General features: G+C 38.6%; 1 protein-coding gene across 2 annotated transcripts; it reads right to left on the bottom strand.

Moving 5' to 3' along the window:
* Positions 1–1,886: 1,886 nt before the first annotated feature.
* ampd3b (adenosine monophosphate deaminase 3b) lies at positions 1,887–23,791 on the bottom strand. 2 transcript variants are annotated; one of them, XM_006782356.3, is made up of 16 exons: positions 23,556–23,791; positions 20,756–20,827; positions 15,309–15,531; positions 15,020–15,182; positions 14,446–14,611; positions 12,808–13,027; positions 12,561–12,690; positions 12,186–12,380; positions 9,685–9,816; positions 8,318–8,481; positions 8,043–8,169; positions 5,872–6,035; positions 5,669–5,789; positions 4,442–4,615; positions 4,102–4,212; positions 1,887–2,989 (listed from the first exon to the last, which is right to left on the bottom strand). In XM_006782356.3, exons 2-16 carry the CDS (start codon positions 20,814–20,816, stop codon positions 2,813–2,815), a joined length of 2,328 nt encoding a protein of 775 aa, XP_006782419.1. In that variant the 5' UTR covers positions 20,817–20,827; positions 23,556–23,791; the 3' UTR covers positions 1,887–2,812. The 2 variants fall into 2 exon arrangements, with proteins under 2 accessions (XP_006782419.1, XP_006782420.1); XM_006782357.3 differs by lacking the exons at positions 20,756–20,827; positions 23,556–23,791 and adding an exon at positions 18,840–19,146.

The following is a 23,791-nucleotide window of genomic DNA, read 5'->3' as shown; positions in this document are numbered from 1 at the left end:
TGTCAGCTGTGCTGATTTCTCTAAAAGTATTTACATTTATTTGTTAAGATGATTTTAATCTGACTGTTGTAGAAATCTTTTCCATCCATCCACGTTGATATCATATATAATTTACAGTTAAGTTATGAGTTAAAATTGTTTTGTTTAAGTGGATTTAAAGTGTTGATTTTATTAAATGTAAATATGCAGTAGCCTTAATCTTTATTATTTATTAAATCCTTAATTAAAGTTGTATTTAAAGAAATTGGTTATCTAGGTCTTTGTTGTGTGAATTTCAGTTTTTGCATTTGATCACATATACAGGATGGGCCATTTATATGGATACACCGTAATAACATGGGAATGGTTGGTGATATTAAAGTCCTGTTTGTGGCACATTAGTATATGTGAGGGGGCAAACTCCTCAAGATGGGTGGTCACCATGGTGGCCATTTAGAAGTCGGCCATCTTGGATACAACTTTTGTTTTTTCAATAGATTTTGTTCAGTGATGAGGCAAACTTTTATGTGAATGGTGAAGTTAATTTTATGTGACCAAAGGTAAAACTTTTGGGTGTTTTTTTTTTTCTTTTTTTTCCACAGCTGTCACGTTTTGACACCTCGGTTCTCTGGGTTTTCCTGCAAAGTAACAAAGAGATTCATAAAATGTTATCTGGCAATTTAATCCATTCATTCAAGTTGAGATTTTACAGGCTCAAAAGATGTGCAGCTCTTTCAACACGTTCTTCAGAAAATGGCATCTGATCTTGTGGTTACATGACTGTGTGGTCAGGTCATACCTGCATCTGAATCTACATAAACCAGTTTCATATTTTTAAACATGCCCTAAAACATAAACTGCTGTGTGGGATGTATATGATTTTGCAACCATGAGGTGGCAGCATTATCCTGCATTGCTTCTGAAAGGAGTCCAAGCATCAGTAAAGGATACTTTTTAATTTGAAAGTGAGTGAAAAGAAGTGTAATAAAACAGATGCGTTCTTATAGCATTATCATTAATAAAAAGATGCTCACTATTTTGTACTTCATGGGTTTGTGTTCCGGTGGACTGGATGCCTGTTTTCATTTTTTAAATATATTTATATATTTTTTGTTGTGTTAAAAAGTAACATTTCTGTACAGTCTCCCTTTAATCAAGCCAAGTAATTGGATGTTCAAAACGAAAAAATGACTACCATTTAACTGTTTCAACTCAACTCACTACAGTCTGTTTCACAAGTGTGAATAGTTGATGTCATAGCCACTGTCAGTGTGGGGCCTCTGATGAATGTAAAGGCAAAATTCTTAGAAAAGTCTTCAGTTATTGAGTTTTAAATGGCTCACATTAGCATTGTTCTACAGGTCTGAACAATGGCTGTGTGGGAGGTTCATTTAGAAATAAGAGTAAAAACTACTTCTTCGTGTGGTTTAATGACTGCGCATTAAAAAAAGACAAAGGTTATTGAGAATTTATAGTGATAACATTTGCAAATGGGTATATGGGGATCATTTTGACCTGTTATTTATTTTGCGTTTGACCTTCAGAGGCCAGAGCTGCTCTGGTAGTTGTCTGCTATGTTGTAGTTAAGATACAAAACTTAAAATGCTTGTCTTAGTGTCTTTGTATCAACTTTGCAAATGATTATTATCTAACATGTTGCCTTCAGGCTTGGGCACTGTTTCATGACTGAAAGTTATTGATTGACTTATCCCTGATGACTAGTCCTTCCACTTGGTTTAGGCTCCAAATAAAATAAAAAAAAGAAAAATTAAAAAGTGAAAAATAAGATATATTGTTTTTGTTTTTTAACTGAACTTTGTGATAAGGTATTTTAACCTTTCAAGATTTAATGCCCTCAAAAGCCTTCAAAAGATAAGGTTACACATAAGCTGCAGAGAGACTGTCAGTTTTTTTTTTTAAATGATTTATTTATTTATTTTAAACATCAGCTAGCATTCTTATCAAGTTAGTGTCAGATGTTTGGCTTCAAAAGAGATTCAGAAATATTTGCTGACATCTTGATCCCTCTTTTGCAATTAGAAATTTGTATTCCTGATCACAACTGTGCCTGCTTCCCCTATCATAATGATAAAACACTCACATGTGTGGAAGGTTTTGAAACCTCTCCCCTTGCATGCCGTGTGCAGGCAGCAGACGATTGCTCAGTTTAAACAGCATCTGTTTCCTCTGTAACTTATTGGCAGGTTGGTTCAAAGAAAGTTCATGACAAACATCTCTGACATTTCTGTAGCCTTTATTTTAGGAATGGAAAACTATTTAAAAATGACATCACATATATAAAAAGAAAATTCTAAACAGTTACATGTTTGCGAGTGTAACACAGGTCTTAAATACAGATTTCACTGTAACGGTTAACCTGGCCTTTCATTAACGTCTGTCAAAATTATGCTCGTGCCTGAAATCCATGCACACGGCATAGTCTGACCCCAAACGTGTATTATCTTCAAGCAGAGAACATGCAGAACAAAAATCAATTGTTGCTTTCTAACTTTTAAACCATTTCCCCTTTCTTAATGTGTCAATCCAAAAGCCACATCCACAGTAAACAACTTGCAAAATGAAAATAGACTGTTATTCTAATGAAATGATATACATGCTGACTGGAAGGTGTTACAATCACATTTTCATTTTGTGACATGAGGTCAAAACACCGCCACCTTTACCAACAAGCATCAAATATGTAGAAAACTGCATTTTTTTCCTAATAAGCATCAGGAACCTTTAGAGGGCGTTTAAAAGATTGTGCTGTCTAGCCTGTGCCCTTTTATCCCTGTGTGACATATCCAAGCACAGTTTGTGTTGGTGTGTTCGGTCACTGAGCTGAACTGTCGCCGAACTCGGTTTTCACTGCGTCCACTAGAAAACTGAGCTCATTGCACAGAGTCTCGTAGCGATAGGCCATGCGGATTTGTGCTACATTTGTCCGCCTGATGTCATTGCCGTTCGGTCCATCCTGTAGGTAGTTGGGCCCAATGAAGTGTTTCTTCTCCTATAGGGAGCACAGTTAAAAAGATGTAGGTTGGAAAGTTGTAAATAGATATAATATTTTCCAGAATTAACTCATTGCACAGAATAAATATGCAGTCAATGAAGTCAGTACTATTGGACTGTCAGACATTCTCTTATCTAGCTTTTCAGTGGTAATAGGATGGGTACTAATTTTAGGGTTCTTCTTGGATGTGCCAATTTACATTTTTGTGAGCAATAAAGTTTTCGAAAGAAATTACTGGAATATTGTAGAATTACTGGAATATTGTAGAATTTTTCTTTCAGTAAGTCTGCACTGCTATTTAGTGCCTCAAAAAAGTATTTGACCCCTCATTTGGGTTACACAAAGAGAACCCAAATACAGCAAAAAAAAGCAGTTTTTAAATGATGATTCCATTTATTAACACAAAAACAAACCTATCTGACCCTATGTGAAAAAAGTAATTTCCCCTAAACCTAATAACTGGTTGTTAACTACAGTCAGTCATTAGCAATAACTGGCAATGAGTCTTTCAAATCGCTGTGGGGAAATTTTTGTTCATTCTTTGTTGCTGATTTGCTTTAATTGAACATGAACAGCGTGTTTGAGGTCATGCCAAAGCAACTCAATTGGATTTAAGTGCAGACTTTGATTGAACCGCATTAAAGCCTTTGTTTTAGTATTTTTGAGCAGTGCAGCTGATGGTGTGTTTGAGATCATCATCCTGCTGTTTAAGCCCAAGTCAGTTTGAACTTCAGGGCATGAACTGATCTTTTAATAATAATGAAAAGTCCCGCTCCTGAAGAAGCAAAGCAGCACCAGACCATCACACTACCACCTTTATATGTGACTGTTTGTATAAAGCATTTTTTTTTAAATGAAATGCTGTTTGTTTTACACCAGAAGTAACAGGATTTCAAACTTCCAAAAAGTACTGACTTTGTCTTTTTAAACAACCCAGGCAGCAGATCAACTTGAGTTGATGTTTAATACAAAAGTATGGGACAAAAAAATAAAGACATTTTTATTTTTATCTATTATTTTATCCATTGTATCTGTTGTATCAAATGCATCATTTTACAATAAGGACTTTTAAAGAGAGCATCCCCCAAGCACAAAAGGTCTGACCTTACCTCATGTGAGAGGCCGCTCTGCACGACACTGTTCCTGGCAATCTCACACAAATCACAAGTGCTCAGCTTCCACAGCTGAGCTGCAATGGCATACTCCTCCATCAAGGCCTCCTGAAATGTTTCAAAAAACTGATATTAACAAATGAAATGTTATGATTAGGCTGGCAGGTCTATTTGTACAGCACCCTTCAAGAAGAGAGAAATTTCTTGTATTTCTCTGTGCACCACATACTGACAGTGATTATTCGATTAGTCTCACAGAAGTCACCAGACTGGAGCAAATTACTGTGATCAAAGTGACTGTGAAAAGGTAAATAAAATATTCTCCTGTGTTTCTGACCTTGGTGTAGTGGAACTGCATGGGGTCGTCGGTGGACAGGGACACACACAGGCCCTTGTGCAGAAACTCTCTCAGGGGGTTCTTGGAGTACTCCAGGAACAGGCTGTTGTTGCTCAGTGGAGACATGGCAATTGGGACCTGGGCCAGGTAGTATAGATACTGCAACACTGGGCTCTGGCGAGGAGACACAACACAGTAATGCGAATAGAACGATTTTGTTTTGTTATTTTCATTTTATTTGTGGGAAAACCTAATGAAATTACAAGCAGAACAAGTAGAAGTTCAAGGGAAACGTTTTGTAGATGGTGCAGACACGCAAGTCTTCCTAATTATAAGAAGTTATTCAAAACTAAGCGTTAAATCAATATTGACTTTCTCATCAAAATTCAAAAGGTTTTTGTCCTGCAAAGTTTTTGAGTTGTCACATTGTCTTTTTTTCCTTGCAGATGTGCATAAGTAGATGACAAGATGTTTAAATGGTGCTTTTAGAAACCATATCTTATGTTATGACACAACAAACCTTGGGCTATGGAGCCCAGAAGATGGCAGCACTCCCCTCTCTCTCTGTGACAGAGAAAAAGCTTTAAACATGCACTCTGGAAAGTGCTTGTATGGAAGATGTGTCCACGTAAACTGACATAACTGACTGGAGCAACATGTAGCCACATTCTTTGCACAGGCATTTGGATGTTAAGGGCTGCAGCGCTAATCTTAGCAACACTTGTCATGCTAATCTAATGTCGTCTGTGTGCAATAATACAATGTGTTCCAAATTTGAGCAGTATTGAAAACATGATGCAATTATTAGAGAATGTGATTAACTGTTTTAAATCTTTCCTACATATTTATACATGCAGTGTTTAACCTCATCTGTTGGCTGTTTATTTTTCTCTTTACATTTAGTCGAATATTATATTACACAGCAGGAACTTCTCTGGTGTTTAGACATCAACCGGATGGTAAATGGTATTCTACCCAACACATCTTACTTAAACAAGCTCTTTTTATTCTCCTATGAGCACATCGGAGAGGGACTTGGGGTCCTGAAATGAAGCTTAATGCAAAGCTAAAATGTGACAGCTAAAAACAAGCACTCGTGTGGATTAGCGTGTCACTGCTCGTTACTGATGGACCTGTTTGCAGAAAATATCATCTGCCGGCATCTTGTGCCATCAGCAAACACAAGACGCTGAGTATCAAACCTCAATATGATTTTAAGGTTTTAACCTTCTTAAGGTTGAGTCCATGGGAGATGTTGTCAGCTGTCAGGAAGGCGGAGACAAGATGAGTGATGGAACCCGCCTCTCCACAATGGGGACGGAACAGGAAGGTGTTCAGTCCTCTTTGCCTGTAGAACGATCCATAATTACTTTGTGCACTACTACATGGAAACCACGTAGCATTAAATGAGATTAATGGGCAGGGCTTACTTGCGGAGGTTGTTGAGAACCATTATGTTGGCATACATGTAGAACAGATAATAGGTGTAGGGAGGATTGTCATCTGTGGTCCATGCCTCAGGCTTCGGGCTCTTGTAAGAGAACATGTGGTCGCTGTGTTTAGATTCGTCATCCACGCTGTCAAATCCCGTCACCTACAGGAAAACAGATTCTCATCAGCACATTTGCAAAACATAAAGTATATGTAACACAACACTGAAATGAACGGACAGACGTGGATACATTTGTTTGTTTCCTTGCAGTTTATTGAAACAATGAATCATTTCAGTGGAATTCACCAAAACGAGCTCCAAAGTTTCTAAGAAAATGTCCTTTGGACTGAGGAGAAAGAGCTGGAGCTTTTTAGCCACCCACATCAGCTCTTTGTTGAAAGGAAAAATGAACCCTTATAAGAGAATAACACCAAGCCTACTGTGAAACATGTAAGGGGATGCTTTTGTTTTGGGGCAGCTTTGTTTCATCTGACACAGGAAACATATAATCTGGGCAGAGCACAATGAAGTCTAGAGAGTACCAAAGCATGCTGGTGTGAAAAATACTGCTCAGTGTCAGAAAGCTCAGCCTCAGTCGCAGGTCATAGATAATGACCCAATACATGCAGCTAAAAGCATGTATAGCTGGGAATAAAACTTTGGACTATTCTTAAATGGCACTCCATGAGACAGGATCTTAATCCTATTAAGCATCTATGGAAACATCTGAAAGTGCAGTGTGGAGTCAGCATCCTTCAAACATGAGAGAGTGGGCCAAACTACCTGTTGTTTGGAAATGCAGACGTCTTATTGTGAAGTACAGAGATCACTTGTTGGTACTGATGGCTGCAAAAGGTGCATTAAGGCCACCACCTTGTTTTTTGTCCTGCCATTTTCATTTTGTTAAGTAGCATAAAATAATCATCTGATTCTTCTGTAAGCTGATATAAGAATCAGATGATTCTGTTTTTTGTTTATTTAATTGTGGAAAGGTACCATTACATTTTTTCATGTCTGTATATGGTTGCTATTGCACATTAAAACTTCTAGTGATGGGTCGTTCGCGAACGAAATGGCTCTTAGAGCCAACTCTTTGAAGTGAACGACGCGATCCGGCTCCTTATTGGGAGCCGTGAGGTTTTTTTTCTTTCTCTCACCCTCTCTCTCGCCCTTTTTTCCCGCTAAACTCCGCATGCGTGGCCTGTACTTTGCGCTGGGCACAGGGGGGAGGGGCGTTAGTTACACTAGCAGCAGCACAGGAACAGAGCCAGAGAGAAAGAGAGCCAGGGGCAACAACATCTCATTAGAAAGGTATAGTAATCATCCACTATTTTCAGTTGCAGATGATAAAGGATTCAGAAATCATGCAGGCCCATATGACAGAGAATGTGCATCTTCTTTTTGTTTTAATATTTAAATTTATATTTAATTGTGTTGTGGTTTGCAGTGTTTTGTTTTGTTTCACGTTAAATTTGTTTAAAAGGAAAAAGCTGAAAATTTAAATAGTTAAAAGTTTAAAATGTAAATAGTTGTTTTTTGTATTATATGATTTATTTATTACATTTTATGTGGAGTGAATAAATAAAGTATATTTATGGTGGCCCTTAGAGACAAAGCACGTACAAACTCCAAAACACGTAAAAACTCAGAATCACGTAAAAAAGACAACAGAAGTGCTCCAGGATGCTAGGGCGCAGTGTTACCTAGTGGCTACACAAGCCAGGAATTATCAACAACCGGATTTGGTGTGTGGTAGTAACAGGTAAAAGAATTTTTTTTTAAATTATTTGAATAAATATGAGTGCTTATCTATAAATACACAAACAATACACACATGCTTTCAATTGTGTAATTTAAGTGATCTGGGTAGCTCTGTTTTGGAAGTTCAGTTAACGCTAGAAATGTGTTTTAGAGTTTGTACGTGCTTTGTCTCTAGGGACCATATATAAACATATATAAATAAAACCACTTTTTTTACATTAGTAATTCCTTTTCTGCATAATTTTATATTATTGTTAATGATTAAATAATTAAAGCAACAAAACAACCTGAAGAGCTGGTTCGGAGCCAAAAGAGCCGGCTCTTTTTAGTGAGCCGAGCCGAAAGAGCCGGATCTCTAAAAAGAGCCGGAAATCCCATCACTAAAAACTTCTCCCTTTTGACACTTACATATTTTAAGAACACGTGGACTGCTTTGTGCTTTTGAGGGTTGATTGTAGCCTCAAAGAGGGGGCGGAACACATTCTCCAGTATCTTGGCAAAGCTTGGGATTAATTTCTTTGACTTGAAAATATCACTGCAAGACAAGATGAGCAAATTTAACCCATCTTTCTGCATATGACACAAACATTTTACAGTTTGTTTGCTTATTGAAAACAGCTGACTGAGAAGTGTAATTATTCAGAACCCAATTATGCTGGATTTAGCCTTCAGTTGATGCTTACTAAATCCTGGGCACTTGGATCATCCATCTCATGTTGGGCGAGTGGACCTTATGCTGGATGAACCACGTCGCTAGGCTCTCCCACTCGCTCGCAGAGCGGCCGTAAATTGACAGACGGGGCTCGGCATGTTGGTATTTGCTCTCCTCCAGCTCCGCGGCGACTTCCTGAAACGGATAACAAACCACAGGAAGAAACAGGATGTTTCTTGATAAAGCAGAAGTGACTAGTTGTAACTGCTCAGTGGACGGATATGGCAACACTTTGTGCTTTTTACTGCATATGCCAAAGCATCGCTTAGATGAGCAGCACTACCAGTGCGTGTGAGGCATATATATATCTTATTCCAATTCATCATGAATATGACTCAAATCTTTGTACGTGTAGCAACATTTGATTGTATCAAAATGTCACAGTGACTCAGCATGCACAACACCAGGGCCTTAAAAAGTAAAAGCAGCTTTGTGGAATTTAGCCATTGTTATTTGATTATTTATGTTTGGGCTTTTTCCACAGTGATGTCATAATGTCTAGAAAAAAATATGGGAACAAAACTGGGAACATCCTGAACATATGATGGGATGGTGGCCTGTACTTCATTGCTTTAACTGTAGGCAGTTTATATCCAGGTCAATTTCCTCCTTTTCTGTGGGATCAGTTCAAGTTGCGCTGATAAAAATGTCAATTGTAGTCAAACAACAGGCTACAGTTTCAAGTTTAAACATGAGTAAATGCACTGTTTCCCACACATAGGCTTTATTAGGTCACGCCTCATATTTGTTGGCTTGCTTTAGCATTTTGTATTTTGTATATCTTTTGTCTGAATGGGAAAAAAAGGCCTTCATGCTTTCCGTGACAGCTGGCTCTACTAACTAGTTGTCCTCATTATTATTCAGCTGCTAACAGGATCTTGTAAAGAGGCTGTAGCTCTCATTGGTAGTGCTTGTTCTGCACTGTAGATCAACTGGCACACTGAGACTGCAAACCAGGACAAGAACTGTACATCTGTAGCTCTAAATGAATTTATACTTAATAGAGATTCACTTGAGAAGTGGCTGATAATGTCCTTCAGTTATCTGTCTCAAAGAGACTGACAGAAGAAAAGTATAAATGTCATTATTTAATTGTCAAATTACATCTGTGCCTCCTATTTTGTCACCATCTGGATCTGTTTCAACATGAATAATGTAAAGTAGTTCCTTTTTTGTTCTCCACCTTGGCTATTTACCTGCACGCACGCGTGTCAAACATGACAGGCCAAAACAAGAGCAAATAAATTCTGCATGTAGTTTGATGCCTTTACATAATTTCAGTTTAGCTACAGCTAAGCAGGCCTTCAAGTGGTGTTAGCGCTTTAACTCATACTATACCTTAATGAGACGTGCAAAGTATTCTCCTTTGATGTAGTTGTCCGCTTTCAGGTAAATCTCCCGCAGCTCGCTGGCCCCCACAGGGTTGTATTTTGAGTTGAACTTATCAAACCGATGAAAGGTTTGCCTTCCCTAGAAGAATAATTGATCGGTCAGACAGTGAGGCTCATGCAGCGCAGTGGCGATCACAACATTTTCATTTCATTAAAGGGACTGCAGTAGAAATGTAACATTGTAGATGGGTTCAATAAATTTTTTATAAATGTTGGCCCTGAACTAGCAGCGGACATCCCGTGTCAAAAAAATGAAAATATCAGTAATATAAAATCAAATCCCTTTTCACTGTTCCTCTCAGCTACAAATGAGCAAGAAGTAATAAATATCACATTAAAATGTAAACGTAAGTCTTCAATGGATTATCATGACATAAATATGTCTGTAGTTAAACAGGTTATTCTGAATATTGCTAGTCCCTTAACATATGTCTGTAATTTATCATTTCAGTCAGGTTGTTTTCCAAAAAAAATGAAAATTGCGAAGGTAATACCACTATACAAAAGTAATGACAAACACAGTTTTACCAATTATAGGCCTATTTCTCTACTGCCTCAATTCTCAAAAATTTTAGAAAAACTTTTTAATTCAAGATTAGAAAAATTCCTTGAAAAACATCAAATAGTAAATGTTGGTCAGTATGGTTTCAGAACGCAAAGAACCACTTCAATGGCGATAATTGAGGCAGTAGAAGAAATTACCAATGCACTGGATAAAAATAAATATGCAGTTGGTATTTTTGTTGATCTCAAAAAGGCCTTCGACACAATCAATCACTCAATTTTATTGGATAAATTGGAAAGATATGGTATTCGAGGGAAAGCTGGTAACTGGTTAAAAAGTTACCTAACGGGTCGGGAACAATATGTTAGCATAGGGCATTACCATTCAGAGAAACTTGGTATTACATGTGGTGTTCCCCAAGGGTCAGTGTTGGGACCAAAACTTTTCAATGTATACATAAATGATATTTTTGATGTTTCTCAAGTACTTAAACTCATACTGTTCGCAGATGACACCAACATATTTTTTAGTAGCGATGATTATACTAATCTTGTAATGACCGTAAACAGGGAGCTAAAATTAATTAAAAAATGGATGGATATAAATAAATTATCATTAAATATAAATAAAACTAAAGCAATGTTTTTCGGTAATTTAAAATATAATATAGAATTACCAATTATCATTGAAGGTGTACCAATTGATAATGTGAGTGAAAACAAATTTTTGGGAGTCGTAATTGATAACAAAATATCATGGAAACCACACGTCAGACACATAAAAACCAAAATTTCCAGAAGCCTCGCAGTTTTGAACAAAGTGAAACCATACCTTGATAAAGATGCACTTCGTACTCTGTACTGTACCCTGGTTCTTCCATATCTTAAATATTGTGTGGAAGTGTGGGGAAACACATATAAAAATACAACTAATCCATTAGTCACAGTACAGAAACGAGCACTGCGTATTATTCACAAGGCTGGTTATCTAGATCATACTCACAAACTCTTTCTTCAGGCAAAGTTACTTAAATTCCAGGATCTGGTTAATTATAATACATCTCTAATCTTATACAAAGCCTTTAATAAACTTCTACCTACAAATTTACAAATTATATTTGAAATTCGAGAAAGGGTTTATAATGTGAGAGGCTTCGGGGAATTCAAATTACCCAGAACTCGAACAACCCGTAAAGGTTTTTGTGTGTCTGTATGTGGTGTGAAAATCTGGAACAGTCTGAGTTTACAACTGAAACAATGCAAAAATATTCATAGATTTAAATTCCTCTACAAACAGTTGGTCTGGTCACAGTATACTCAATGATGGTTTTAGTGTGCTCTGTAATGTCTGTTCTCTTACCATTGCTGGTATGGATTCCAAAAAAAAAAAAAAAAAGTGTGTGCGTATGTATGTATATGTGTGTGTAGATATATATGTATGTATGTATATGTATGTGTGTTTGTCACTATGTAATTATTATTGCCTGTTACCTGTGGTAACGCAATTTATAATTATTATATATTCTGTATTTAGTTATGATGGTTCTAATTGTTGTTGCGAGCTGCCATTGAGATGCTTGCATGTGCCCGGGGCTGTTGATGGTTTGTTTGGTTGTAACGATGGGCGTAGCTGTGGGAAGCTTATTGTTTTTTGTTGATGAGTGAGTATAGGGGTGGGATTTAATACGTTTTCTTCGTCCCACTCCTTTTCAGGTAATTTTTGTTTTTTGTTTTGTGCACTTTATGTTCAATATATGTATTTTGTTGTGCCTGAAATGAATAAATAAATGAACAGGAACTGTTAAGCTGTTTGTAAAGATAAACAACCAAACGGTCATTTATAGTCACTGAGTTATTGCCTCAACTGTTTGCATCAAGGACAATTTCTATTTATACAAGGTAATGCTGACATAGGAACAAGTAGAAAGCTTTGAGTTCTCTTACAGCGTGCACGTCCAGAGAGTCTACAGTGAGGTCATATGGGTCCATGTGGAGGCTGTCAAAGACTTCCTTGAGTGTGAGCTTCTTACTGCCTTTTTCCAAGACCACTCGATCTGCTTCAGTCTGGTATGTGGTCTGTATGAATCTCAGCAGATGCTTCTGGTTCATGCAAGCGGCAGCATGTATATGTGTGTCCACCTGTGTTTGACACAAGTCAGACAGTGGCACGGGGTTTACTGGACAACTCACAGCATCCCTATAAAGTGATATTTATTTATACTGAGAGCACTAAAGTTATGAATAGCTTCTGCTCTAAGTGCGTCAGCCCCTCTCCTCTGTCTGGGGCATCGCAGACTGAGCAGAAAGATTTCAGCCAACCTTTCTAACGTTGTAGAAGTCTCTGTGTGGGACTCTTTTCAGCTCTTTTAGCTCCGCCATTTCATTCAGCATTTCATGCAGGTAGAATTTGGAGCCCAGGAAGTTCAGCCGTCTGTGGCAGTAGGATTTTCTGCGAAGCAAAATAACGAAACAGTTACGAGTAAAATGTAATAAATGTCATTCGGTATCAGTCAAAAGGTTCGTAATGTCAATCTGTTAGAAATATTGACTAAGCTTTTGCACTCACGTTGGGCCGTCAGCTATCATCGCAAGTACATGGCTCAGGTCTATAGCAAAGGTCTCGAGGTCGGGGTAAGGAAGGCTGTAAGCTTGCTCCTGTTTCAGGGCCTCAGCACTCTCATAAACATGAATTATACCATCCTTTATCTGCAGCTCATAGTTCAGGTCTTCAGGAATACCCTCCATGGAGTATGGGTCCTCCCCTTCATGGGGGTAAGGAAAGATGTCTGCAGATGATGACAGCAGCTCAATCAGAAGTTATTTGCAAAAACAGTCACTCTCTGAAGTGTTGGTTATAGAATAAAGTGTAAAAAGTTTAAAGTGTATTTTTCCTTATTTTCTACCACATACAAATATACTGTTAAATTAATAATTGCTCCTATTGAATACTGGCAATTTTAAATAAGAATGTCAGCCTCATCAAAGAGAGCAAATATCCTTAATACCTTCATTTCAGGCTCAAAGCCCTGGCCACACACCTGTTATTTAGACCTTCTGTTTATGAGGGAGATCCAATCAGAAGAAAGACTGTGTGAGGGCAGGTAAAGGAGCTAAGATGGCTTGTTTCACACATTGAGATGTACCCAGGGGCTGAGATAAAGAAGTATTGTTTTGAAGTGTGCAAAATCATGCAAAGCTTCTCTGGTGAAGTGTAAGAATACAAAAAAAGGAACTGGAAATGAGTCGAATAGACCTCTGACATTTGAATGAAATGATGGCTAGTACATAATTCCAACTCTCCAAGTCTTTCTCTTGCCTCATTTGAGGTCAGTTTTTTAGGCTCTGTGTCAGGCTTCGCCCAATCAGGTTTGAGCTCTGATATTTCCATGCATGTATAACCTTCCCAGTGTATTCAGGAAGGGTGAAATTATACAGTATCTTTTATTTATTTTTCACTTAAACCTAAACTTTGGCTTTTAATTATGACTGAGTTTTGTTTTGTTCTCTTTGTGTGTTTGTTTTACTTTTTATTTTGTACAGCAAGTAACAGCAAGTGATTGAACTTAACCTTAAATGTATCAAAATGAGCAAAAATTATAACAAAGAGTAAGATAATTTAAGGCCGGTAAACTTTATTACAATGGAGTTATATTTAAGATTGTACATTTTCTTTATCTGTTGTCTGGAATATTTTCAGGTTCTGTTTCTGACGACATTATCTGTTGTCAGAAACAGGCTGACTGACCTTGGCTCACAGACACTTCACACCATCTCTGGCACACATACAGAGAGGTCTTAAATTAGCTCTGCATAGAATAGGTGGCACACAGTAAGTTTCATCTTTATCTCCAATACACAACTAAACATCAAATCATTAGTGAGTTGTTTAAACTGGTCTGAGCACTTTTATTGAATATTGGAGTTGGCATCCATCGTAAGTTTAATATTGTTTCTGCTCTCTGTGTGAATTGTTTGAGGAACTGAAACCTGAACCCTTAATATTAATGGCCTTGCTCATTTTCCTCTCCATGTCGGAGTATTTCATTGGTTAAACAGCTGAGCTGGTTAAACACCTGCACTTGCGCATGTTGTACATAACCTCTTGCTGTGTGTGAGCGAGTAGATGGAAAATTACAAAACGTGCACTTTTACAGGAAGATTAAATTGGACTTTTTTGACACCAAAAAGGAAAAGTTTAGTAAACCTGGCAGGACTTCATCCTCTTCTAGCCACCTCTCATTTTCAGCATTTCGCAGGAACAGGGCAGTGGTCCTTGGAAATCGGTGGTAGGCCAGCCTGGAGTACTTCTCTCGGATGAACAGGGCTTTGAGGAGACCCTTAGTTGCTTGCTCATAGTCCTCAACTGTGATCTGGAAACATTGTGAGGTTGTTAATTTTTGACTTTTGTTTGTGTTTAACCACGGTGTCTTAAAGGTTCAAAATGGCCTTTAAAGATTGCAATAACCTATTTAAACTATGGCACCGAGCTAAATGAAGGATCTCTCCTGTTGCCCTGTCTTACAGCCACGAATGAAGTCTTAACAAGAAAAGAACAACTGTCATGTTTTTCTTTTTCTTGTGTGAAAATGTCATTTTATAAGTATAGAGTGGATCGACTTTTTAATTCTGGGTAAAAATATGTCTCTCATAGGCCAAACATGCATTTTACCACATCATTGGTCTGAATTTAAAAATGAGTTGTTTTTTATGGTATATTTCCTCACTAGGCTGTGGTCCATCTTTTATATTTCAACATATGGACTATTCTCGTTGATTACCCCTGCACAGTAATCTCCACTGATGGTAACTCTCTGGAAGTCTGGGAAGGAGTCTGAAAGCAAAGATTCAGCAGTGGCGGGTGTTTGCGCTGGGGTAGGTGTCCAATCAGGAGGCATCTGCAAAGATACCGACTGTGACCGCTTCAACTTGAAACTCTTCTTCCTAGTTACACAGAGGGAAAAGAAGCAAGCACTATTTATGCTGAGTATTTTTTGATGGTTTTAGTCGTTCTTTTTTGGCTATCCAGAAAGAGAGACATGTTCAGTTAAGCATGTTTCTAATCCATACCTCTTAACTGACTCCTGAGACAGCTGTTCAGCCATCTCCTTTTGCAGCTCCTTCTCTCTAGTCTCATTCAGACCAATGGGACAGTCTTCTGGGACAGTGAACAGAGCCAGAGTATCCTTGCTGTCTTCCTCCTTCAGAGCAGAGGCGTACACCTTCTCTGCCATCAGACGAACCCTCTCATCCACCTCGTGTATTGACACTTTTGGGAAAAGGCGTGGTAAATCTGAAAAAAATTGAGAACATTTTTTTAGCAACTACCTGTATTTTTCTTACCAGTAAAAGCAGTGTTTAAAAATTTAATCTAATCATATTTCAGAATGCTTCTGTCATTCCAATACTGGTCATTATTAGTCGGAGTGGAGTTATGTCATAATTATGTTTGAAATCTAAAATGGAACAAAATACTGACATGTTATGTCTCATAAACGGGTTTAAATATGGGAGTGCTTAAAGAAGAAATAACATTATGTTAGTAATGACAGTAAACATGAATACCAGAAACATAATCCGGAGTGAGGACGGTTGGTTGTGGGGCTGTTTTCCAGCTTCCCATTTCAACACACAGACCAGAGAATGTGTCTTGAGTGGTGTTGGAATTAAATAATTTGCAGTGCCTCAATAATGCTATGCTTTTTTATTAATAACTGTTATAAAGTCATATAGTGTAGTATTGAGTGGACACAGCCCTGAAAAATAAAGGCATTAGATCATGTGTCCTTGGGGAGTAGAAAGCTGTAGACGCTCGCTCACACTTGCCTTGGAAAAAGTAGATAAGAGGGGACCATCTCTAGTGAAAAGTTACTGAGACACTGTTGTTTAGACTAGAATAAGAGAGCTTCTGTAATAAAACTGTTAGGGGTGCACCACCATTTTGAGATCCGCGGCAACGTGTCATGCAGGACGCATCTCCCTTCTAGAAGTAATGTGAAAGAGAAATAAAGTGTTAAATGGTCTACTGAGCAGTGTTTTGTCTTCCATCGAACGCCTCCGAGGAATCAAAAGAACTCGGTAAAGTGTTGATCGTTAACAGTGGCTGACTCGTGTTTCAGTGCTTGCTGCCAGTGCAACAGGTAAGTTACAGTAAACAAATTTGTGTGTCCAAGTCTGGCCGCGTGTTCTGAGAGCACACCGCACTGAGGACGGTATGTGACAGCAGGAAAAGCAACAACACTGAAAGCTCCTGCTTACACAGTACACCTCTGTCGGTGCATCGCCACGTGTTAATTAGATGTGACTGAAGTGCTGTGATGATAAGCAAGATATATTTATGTAGGAAATATCATGTTGATGGAACTTGTGAAACCAGAGCTGCGTAAACGTTTGCAAAACAAAAATGACATAATGATTCGTGAGGTTGTATTTTTTTTTTTATTATTATTTATGGTTGTCATCATCCTTACTGCTATATTGTGACACCATTAGTTTCATGTTTATTTTGTAATAAGTAATATACAGTCAGCGGGCACTTCATTGGGTTGCACCTCGTTCAAGGTTGGAACAACTTTAACTCTTTGTGGTACGCATTCAACAAACTGCTGGAAACATTCCTCAGAGATGCTATGAAGCCAGGTTCCCTGTCAGATTGAGGTCCGGGGACTGTGGAGGCCGTTTGAGTGCAATGTGGTCAAGAAATTAGTTTGGGATGATGTGAACTCTGTGACATGCTGCACTATCCTGCTGCAAGCAACCATCAGAAGATGCTACATTGTAAACTTTACACTGTAATACAGGCATTGAAATGGTCAGCATTTAAACGCATTACTGTTTACAATGTAGTGTTTCAGTAATGATAAGTTGTGCCACACCATTACTCCACCACCACTACTTTGACCCACTGATCCAAGGCAGGATAAATTGGTGCTTTCATGGTGTTTATGCTAAAACACTGAGACAGACCAGGCAACATTTTTCCAGTCTTCTGTTGTCCACTTTTGATGACCATGTGTGAACTGTAGCCTCAGTTTCCTGTGGCACCTGGTGTGGTCTTATTTACTCTTGGCTTCCTATCAGCCTGTAGTAGTCTGGCCATTCCCTGCTGATTTTGCCCAGAGAACTGCCGTTCAAACCATCCTCTGTAAACCCTACAGATATATGTGAGGGAAAATCCCAGCAGAAAAGTGGCTTCAAAAATACTCGCCTGTCTGGCACCAACAAACGTGCCACATTCAAACATGTGGAAAAGCACAGCTGTTGAAGTTTATATTATCATTGCCGCTGCAGTTTGCCCTGGGAAGTCCATCTTTCCTTATTTTGACATTTACCATGTAATATTATCAGAAGGTTAGTTCAGGCTCATGCAAATATTGATTGGCTTATGTTACATTGTTTTAGGTTCGCAAGGGTGCCAGACTTGATACAGGTCTGCTATTGAATGGTAGGCATCAGTAAAGTACATTCAAGAATCTTCAGACAGATATCCTGTATGTAGTTCACAGGATTTTTCCAGGCTTGTAAATGGAAAGGAAATATTTGACCCCGTTGTTAGAGCAGCAGTTATGAGCATGCCATCATTTTGGTTCTCAAGGCTTTTTGGTGGGAAACATTCAAGTTTATTTGTATTATTGCATGACATGCTATTTCTGAACTCAGGACCCCCTGATCTTGTATTTTCAGCAGATGAATGACAGCAGATTGGTTTTCTATTTTTTAATAGCTTCTCCCCCTTGTTTAATTCCCACAGTGTGACAGCTACTGTTGCTACCCAACATCCCATCATCAGTCGAGATGTTTGGATATTCTGATCACCATGTCATCACTGTGGATATTAACGTTCCAGTCCATGGGGGTCACTGGGACACATCCAGAATATATCCGTGTGAGGATACTGGAATCAACAAGCACACGATAGCACATGCAGCTCCAGTGTATCAGATGCCAAACTTCTCAGCTGCACACTGCATCCCTACTGGTTTACACAACACTCTGTCTGAAACCTCTGAGTGATCTGGAATTCTTCACAGATGATACCGTTAACATTTGCCCTCACACTGACACGCTTGCTGCCTGTTCCTTGGCTAGCACATTTTAGGAGCTGCTGTTTCTGATGAGCCTTTCAGCACGTGTACTCTCTCCCTGCTGGAACAGCTCAACAGTCTCTTGGATGACCTTGATGTATTACAACCCCCCAGTTATAAAAACCTAACATTCACAAATCCTCTGACTATGTTGGAAACGTCAATTAAACTGAAATTCTGAAATATTATGATAAAATTTCAATTTTGGAATGATTTTTAAATTTTCAGTGTGTTACACAAAAAGAAAAAAAATCAATAAAATGTGCCAGTATTTCAAAATACTCACTTATAGCATATATAAATATCCACCTGTTTCCTCAGCTAAAGACTGCTGTACTTATAGCATCACTCAGAAAGTCAAATCTAGCTGCTTCTGTGCCTCAGGCAGTAGCCACTGAATAAACATCTTTGAAACTCTTCTTTGAAATTACTCTTTGAATAGTTGTCATCATAGTCTTCATAGTCTTTTTTTAATAGAAACATAAAATCAGTAGGGGTAGCACTATCTGTCTCTTACCTTCTGTCGTGATTTGGGCCATGTTTGGCTCTTTCAGTCTCTGCCTGTTGAGTCAGGTATTTCAGCTTTCACGTATCTGGTTCTGTCTCTTATGGACCCCTTACCTCTTAGCTTTGGCACCGCCACTTCTACAGGTATGGCACTCAGGGGCAGGACTTACAAAACAGCTGAGTGCTGCTGACACAACACCTATGTAAACTGTCCTGAGTTCTGGTGACTGTATATTTCTTGTATCTGTGATGCTTCTCTTCAGGGTTTTCTCTCTGACTGACTCTGTCGGGCTTTGCTCTGCTGTTTATTTGGTCCACTGCCTGTATGTATGATGCAGCTGCTAGTTGTTGTTGTTGTTGTTGTATTGAATGTCCTTCTATCTCTATTTTAGGGTATTGGGCGCGTCAGGGTAACATGGGGTGCTAATCCAAGCTGGTATGTCACAACTGGCTGCTAACATGTGAGCTCTGATCTGTGATATGGGGCAGTAGGACAAAAAGTAAGTACTGGCAGCTACAGTCACGGTGTTTACCATGTAAACACTAAAGTAAGGGAAAAAAGCCATCAAACCTAGCTGGCCCTGTAGGAAAAAGTATTGGTCTCCTCTTGCTAAATTATTAATGAACTGTGAGTAACAGACTTCTTGGAAAACTGAGTTCATTTTCACGAGCCACACCCAGGCGTGACAACAGCCAGACCTGCTGAACCAGCAAATCAATTATAGAGGTATGTTAGCAGACTAGAGACCTCAAATTTAAAGAAACTCAAGAACAAATGAGAAACAAAATGACTGGCATCTATCAGTCCAGAAAGGGTTACAAAGCAATTTCAAAGGTTTTGGGACTCTAGCGTACCACAGTGAAAGCCATTATCCACAAATGGAGAACACTTGGAACAGTGGTGAAGCTTCCCAGGAGTGGTCAGTCTACCAGAACTGCTCCAAGAGTGCATCGACAACTCATCCAGGTGGCCACAAAAGTTCCCAGAACAACATCCAAAGAACTGTGGGCCTCACTTTCCTCAGTTAAGATTTGAGTTCATGATTCAATAATAAGAAATTGGGAGAAAGAAAGAAAGAGTTCCAGGTGAAAACCACTGCTGACCAAAAAAGGCTCATCTCACATTTACCAAAAAAGGCCTTTTAGGTATTTTAAGACAAGATATTCTGTGGATTAATAAGAACATTATTCCCACGGTCAAGTTGTTGTGGTAGTGTCATCTGGACTTGTTTCCTACTTTAGGACCTGGAGCTCAGCTGAAGCACTTGGGTTATTGTGGCGTGAATAAGGCACGGCGGGACCACAGGATGTTGCTTTGAGCCATTTTTATTTGCTGCGGTTGCAGCTCACAGGCTGCCATCCGCACATGCAACACACCACAAAAATCCACCGGCAACTGAATCCCCGTGTTTTAACAGGCGGGCGTGATTACGGATGCCGTGCAGGTCAGTCCGCATGGCACCGCCGACCACGCCTCACCAGAGTTATGCAGCCAGACAATGATCCAAAACACACCAAGTAGTCCATTTTACATACTATTACAGATCATTCATAAAAGCATTTGTGTAGCAAAGAATCTGAAGAACACGAGTATGAACTTTACTGCAGTAAAAGGAAGCACATTGCTGGTAACAGTCCATCTTTGTATGCAAATTATTTAGTGGTTTGGTTAGTTGGAATCATCTGTTCACTGCCCTTATTTTTAGCACACCTATAAGGAGCGCGCACTGTTCAAAAAAGCCACTCAAGGTTGCAGACAGCAGACAGTTCAACTTTAAGTGGTGTGTGAACACATGCGTGATAAACCGTGTAATAGCTGCATTTGAATACGTGGGAGTGAGACGAATGCCTGTGTTAGTTTAGTGAGATCCGTGTTTGTTGTGCTTTTGTATATTATGTTTGTCCTGCATGGTTTTATTTACTCACCCTTTCCCATGCATGGTGTCGACTGTTGCTTCAAAAGGGCCATGTTGATTTTCTTACTCATTTTGAGTTGATCTAGAAGAAACAAAGCTTTAATAAATAACACTGCACACATATGTTGTTCAGTAAGGCAGCATTTACTCAAACTTGACATTGGTTAAAGGTGTCATTTAATGGCTCCTAGCAAAGCAGTGCAGCCTTATCTCGCATCACAATCCCTTCTTCCTTGCCTTTGTTTGCTAGTGTGACGGTCACACCTGAAGTCACACCCCGAACCATGATTTTACACAACTTTGACTTGACTGTTTGAGTTATCGTAGTTTTTGAAATGCTCGTGTATCATGCTCCGATTTAACTTGGAATTAGTGGAAAGGAAGTCAGTGAACTGGAAAGTGGGGATGTTTGCGTCAGGAAGGACAAAAAGTCTGTGACAAGTCAAACATGGAGATCATCAAGAATGAGATTTCCATACCGGAGCGTCTCTGGTACTGTTAGTGGACAGGGTGAACATGCAGAGTTGTGACAGGAGGATGCTAGGGATAGTGTGAAGTGGAGGAAAATGATCCAATGTGGCAACCCATAAAGGGAGTAGCCAAAAGAAGAAGTTGAAATGCATTACTTGTATTTGGAGTGTTCACATTATGTTAAAAAGAGGAAAGTTTTAGGGATCATCAGCCAATATTTAAGCTCCCATTTTTGTTTAGCTTTGGTTTGTTTAGCTTGAGTTTGGTTTTATATGAGCAGTTAGTTTTCTTTATTACTTTTTTATTTTATGTTGCCATCATAAATTGAATGTAGCTGTTTACTTAACATATTTTAAGGGACTGGAACTCTAATTGGACTTTTGTAAAATGAAGTATTTTGTGTTTTGGGCAAAACGTTAGTTAAAAAAACAACAAAAAAACATCCCACTTAATTTGTTTTGTTTGCATTGATCAACTGTCATTTCAGTAGATTGCTGACAAAAACTGCTCTAATCAGTATGGCCATTGTTGGGACACCTTTGGGAGTGTCTTGTGCTGTGTGGAACCAAAATGAAGGAGGTGGATCCTTAATGCCGTTAGATTTGACTTGATAGAGTTCGTGGTTGCTTGATCAGATTGGAATCTGGGAAGTTTGGAGGCCAAATTAATGTCTTTGGCTGTTGTGTTTCACAAGCTTTTTTTTAAATGTTGTGTTAGTTTAGGGTTTATAATTCTATGTATACATTACACAACATTACATTACACACAGTTTTGCGTGTCTCAAAGTTCTATACCAGCATGCAGTGTCAGTGTTGTCACAACATCCATGTGAAAAGTCCTGTAGTCATTTTTTAGTATAGAATGCCATTTACATTAATTTTAAACATGAACAATAGAATTAAAAAAATATCCACATAATGCATTAGCAGTTAAAGACTGAAAAGAGCTCATTTCAGAAACATTACTTTCCTGGTATGTGCAGACAGTTGCTGAGCATCAGATGCGAGTGCTGATTCTATAACACATTTTAAATACTTAACTATGTGTTGAAGTGTAACTTTTTTTTTTTTAAAGTAATTTCTCTATCACCAGTTTACACCTGTTATGAGAACTCCTTTTATAATTTCAGATTAAAGGCTACAACATTGTAAACTCAACTATCGAGCAGTTTTCTATGTAGAAGTATTTGGTGCCAGGAAGTGATATCTAATAGAACCAGGCTCAGATATTCACAATGCCAACATGACTGAATCCTGTCAGCTGCCATCAGGGTTATCTCAGTGTTGTAGTGGATTATACTTAAGGAGGTAGTCGTGGGAATTTTAGCTGTCTAGAAGAATTTGTCTAAAAAATACAAAACTAATTGAATCATTAACAAATTACCTGACTGAAAGAACGTGAATGAATAAAATCTGTCTGATATTCCAGATCTCACATAAAAGCTCAAGTTGTCACAAGCTAAAAGTAGCATGTGGCTTCACAGTTATGTTGCTTTGTTGGTGTAAATAGCCCAGAGAAAACAACAGCAAACCAGTGCAAAAACTCCAAAGGTATGTGCAAACTAAGCATTTCAAATGATATTCTGGCAACTTGGTACTTGTGGGAAACTTGTCGTTGCCACAGTGTCTTCTTTGAAGTGCATGAACTATTCTTATGCCATGCATAAGCTCATCAGTGTCATTTGACTAGATCTGTATCACGGGTTCGTGTCTTTCTAGGGTGTAACGCAGTCTTGTATTTATTCCTCTACAACAGAGGAAACAGAATGAATACCACCCAGTCCTATTTTTAAGGCAATTAGTCGTCATCTAGTTTTGTTTGGGTTTTTTCCATTTATTTTTGTATTAGTTAACTAAGACACATGTTGGTACCTGTTGGGAAATGTGTGGCTGCCGCACTTGATCAGGCTTGTTTTGGACTGTGTTGTAAAGAGAGCAAGAATACATCCACAGACATGCTGTGAATTCAACATTAGGAGCAAAGTTTCAGAATAAAAGGAAAAAGGAAAAAAGAATCATTTTGATGTCAGGCAGCAGTGCTAACCACAGCTAACTGTTGCCTTAAAAAAAGTTTGACTGTGCCTTAAGATTGCAGTTTAAGATATATCATTTATTTTGTTTTAATACCTACAGATTCTCACTCCTTTGGAAGCCAAAAAAGAAAAAAGAAAAAGAAATAGAAATATGCACCTTCATATTAAGATATTTAATCTATATGCAAACTATATCTAGGCATGTCTGCCAGAGCTCACCATGCAAATGAGGTAAGTGCTGATGATGACATAAAGTTAATATAAACAATGGAAACACAAAGAATCATTATGACTGCCGTGTACTTACTGTTGGCAGGGCTTTGCACAAAGCTAAAACGTCCTGGGACTGTAGAGACCGTTGTCAGGTGTCAGCAGACTGAAGCCTTGTCAGTGCAGGTTCCAGCAGACACCGGGATGCTTCGGGCTGTCACTGCCGGGTTGAAGTATGAAGGAGGTACAAAGTTGGTGTTGCAAACAAGGAAGTAATCTGCATCAGTGTTGTTTGGCAGTAGAGGAAGTGCAGGAGGAACCGTTTGTATGAAC

This window comes from Neolamprologus brichardi, chromosome 7, assembly GCF_056152115.1.
Source record: "Neolamprologus brichardi isolate AB-2024 chromosome 7, ASM5615211v1, whole genome shotgun sequence".
NCBI classification, from domain to species: Eukaryota; Metazoa; Chordata; class Actinopteri; order Cichliformes; family Cichlidae; genus Neolamprologus; species Neolamprologus brichardi.
This window is presented reverse-complemented; position numbering and strand designations above follow the sequence as displayed.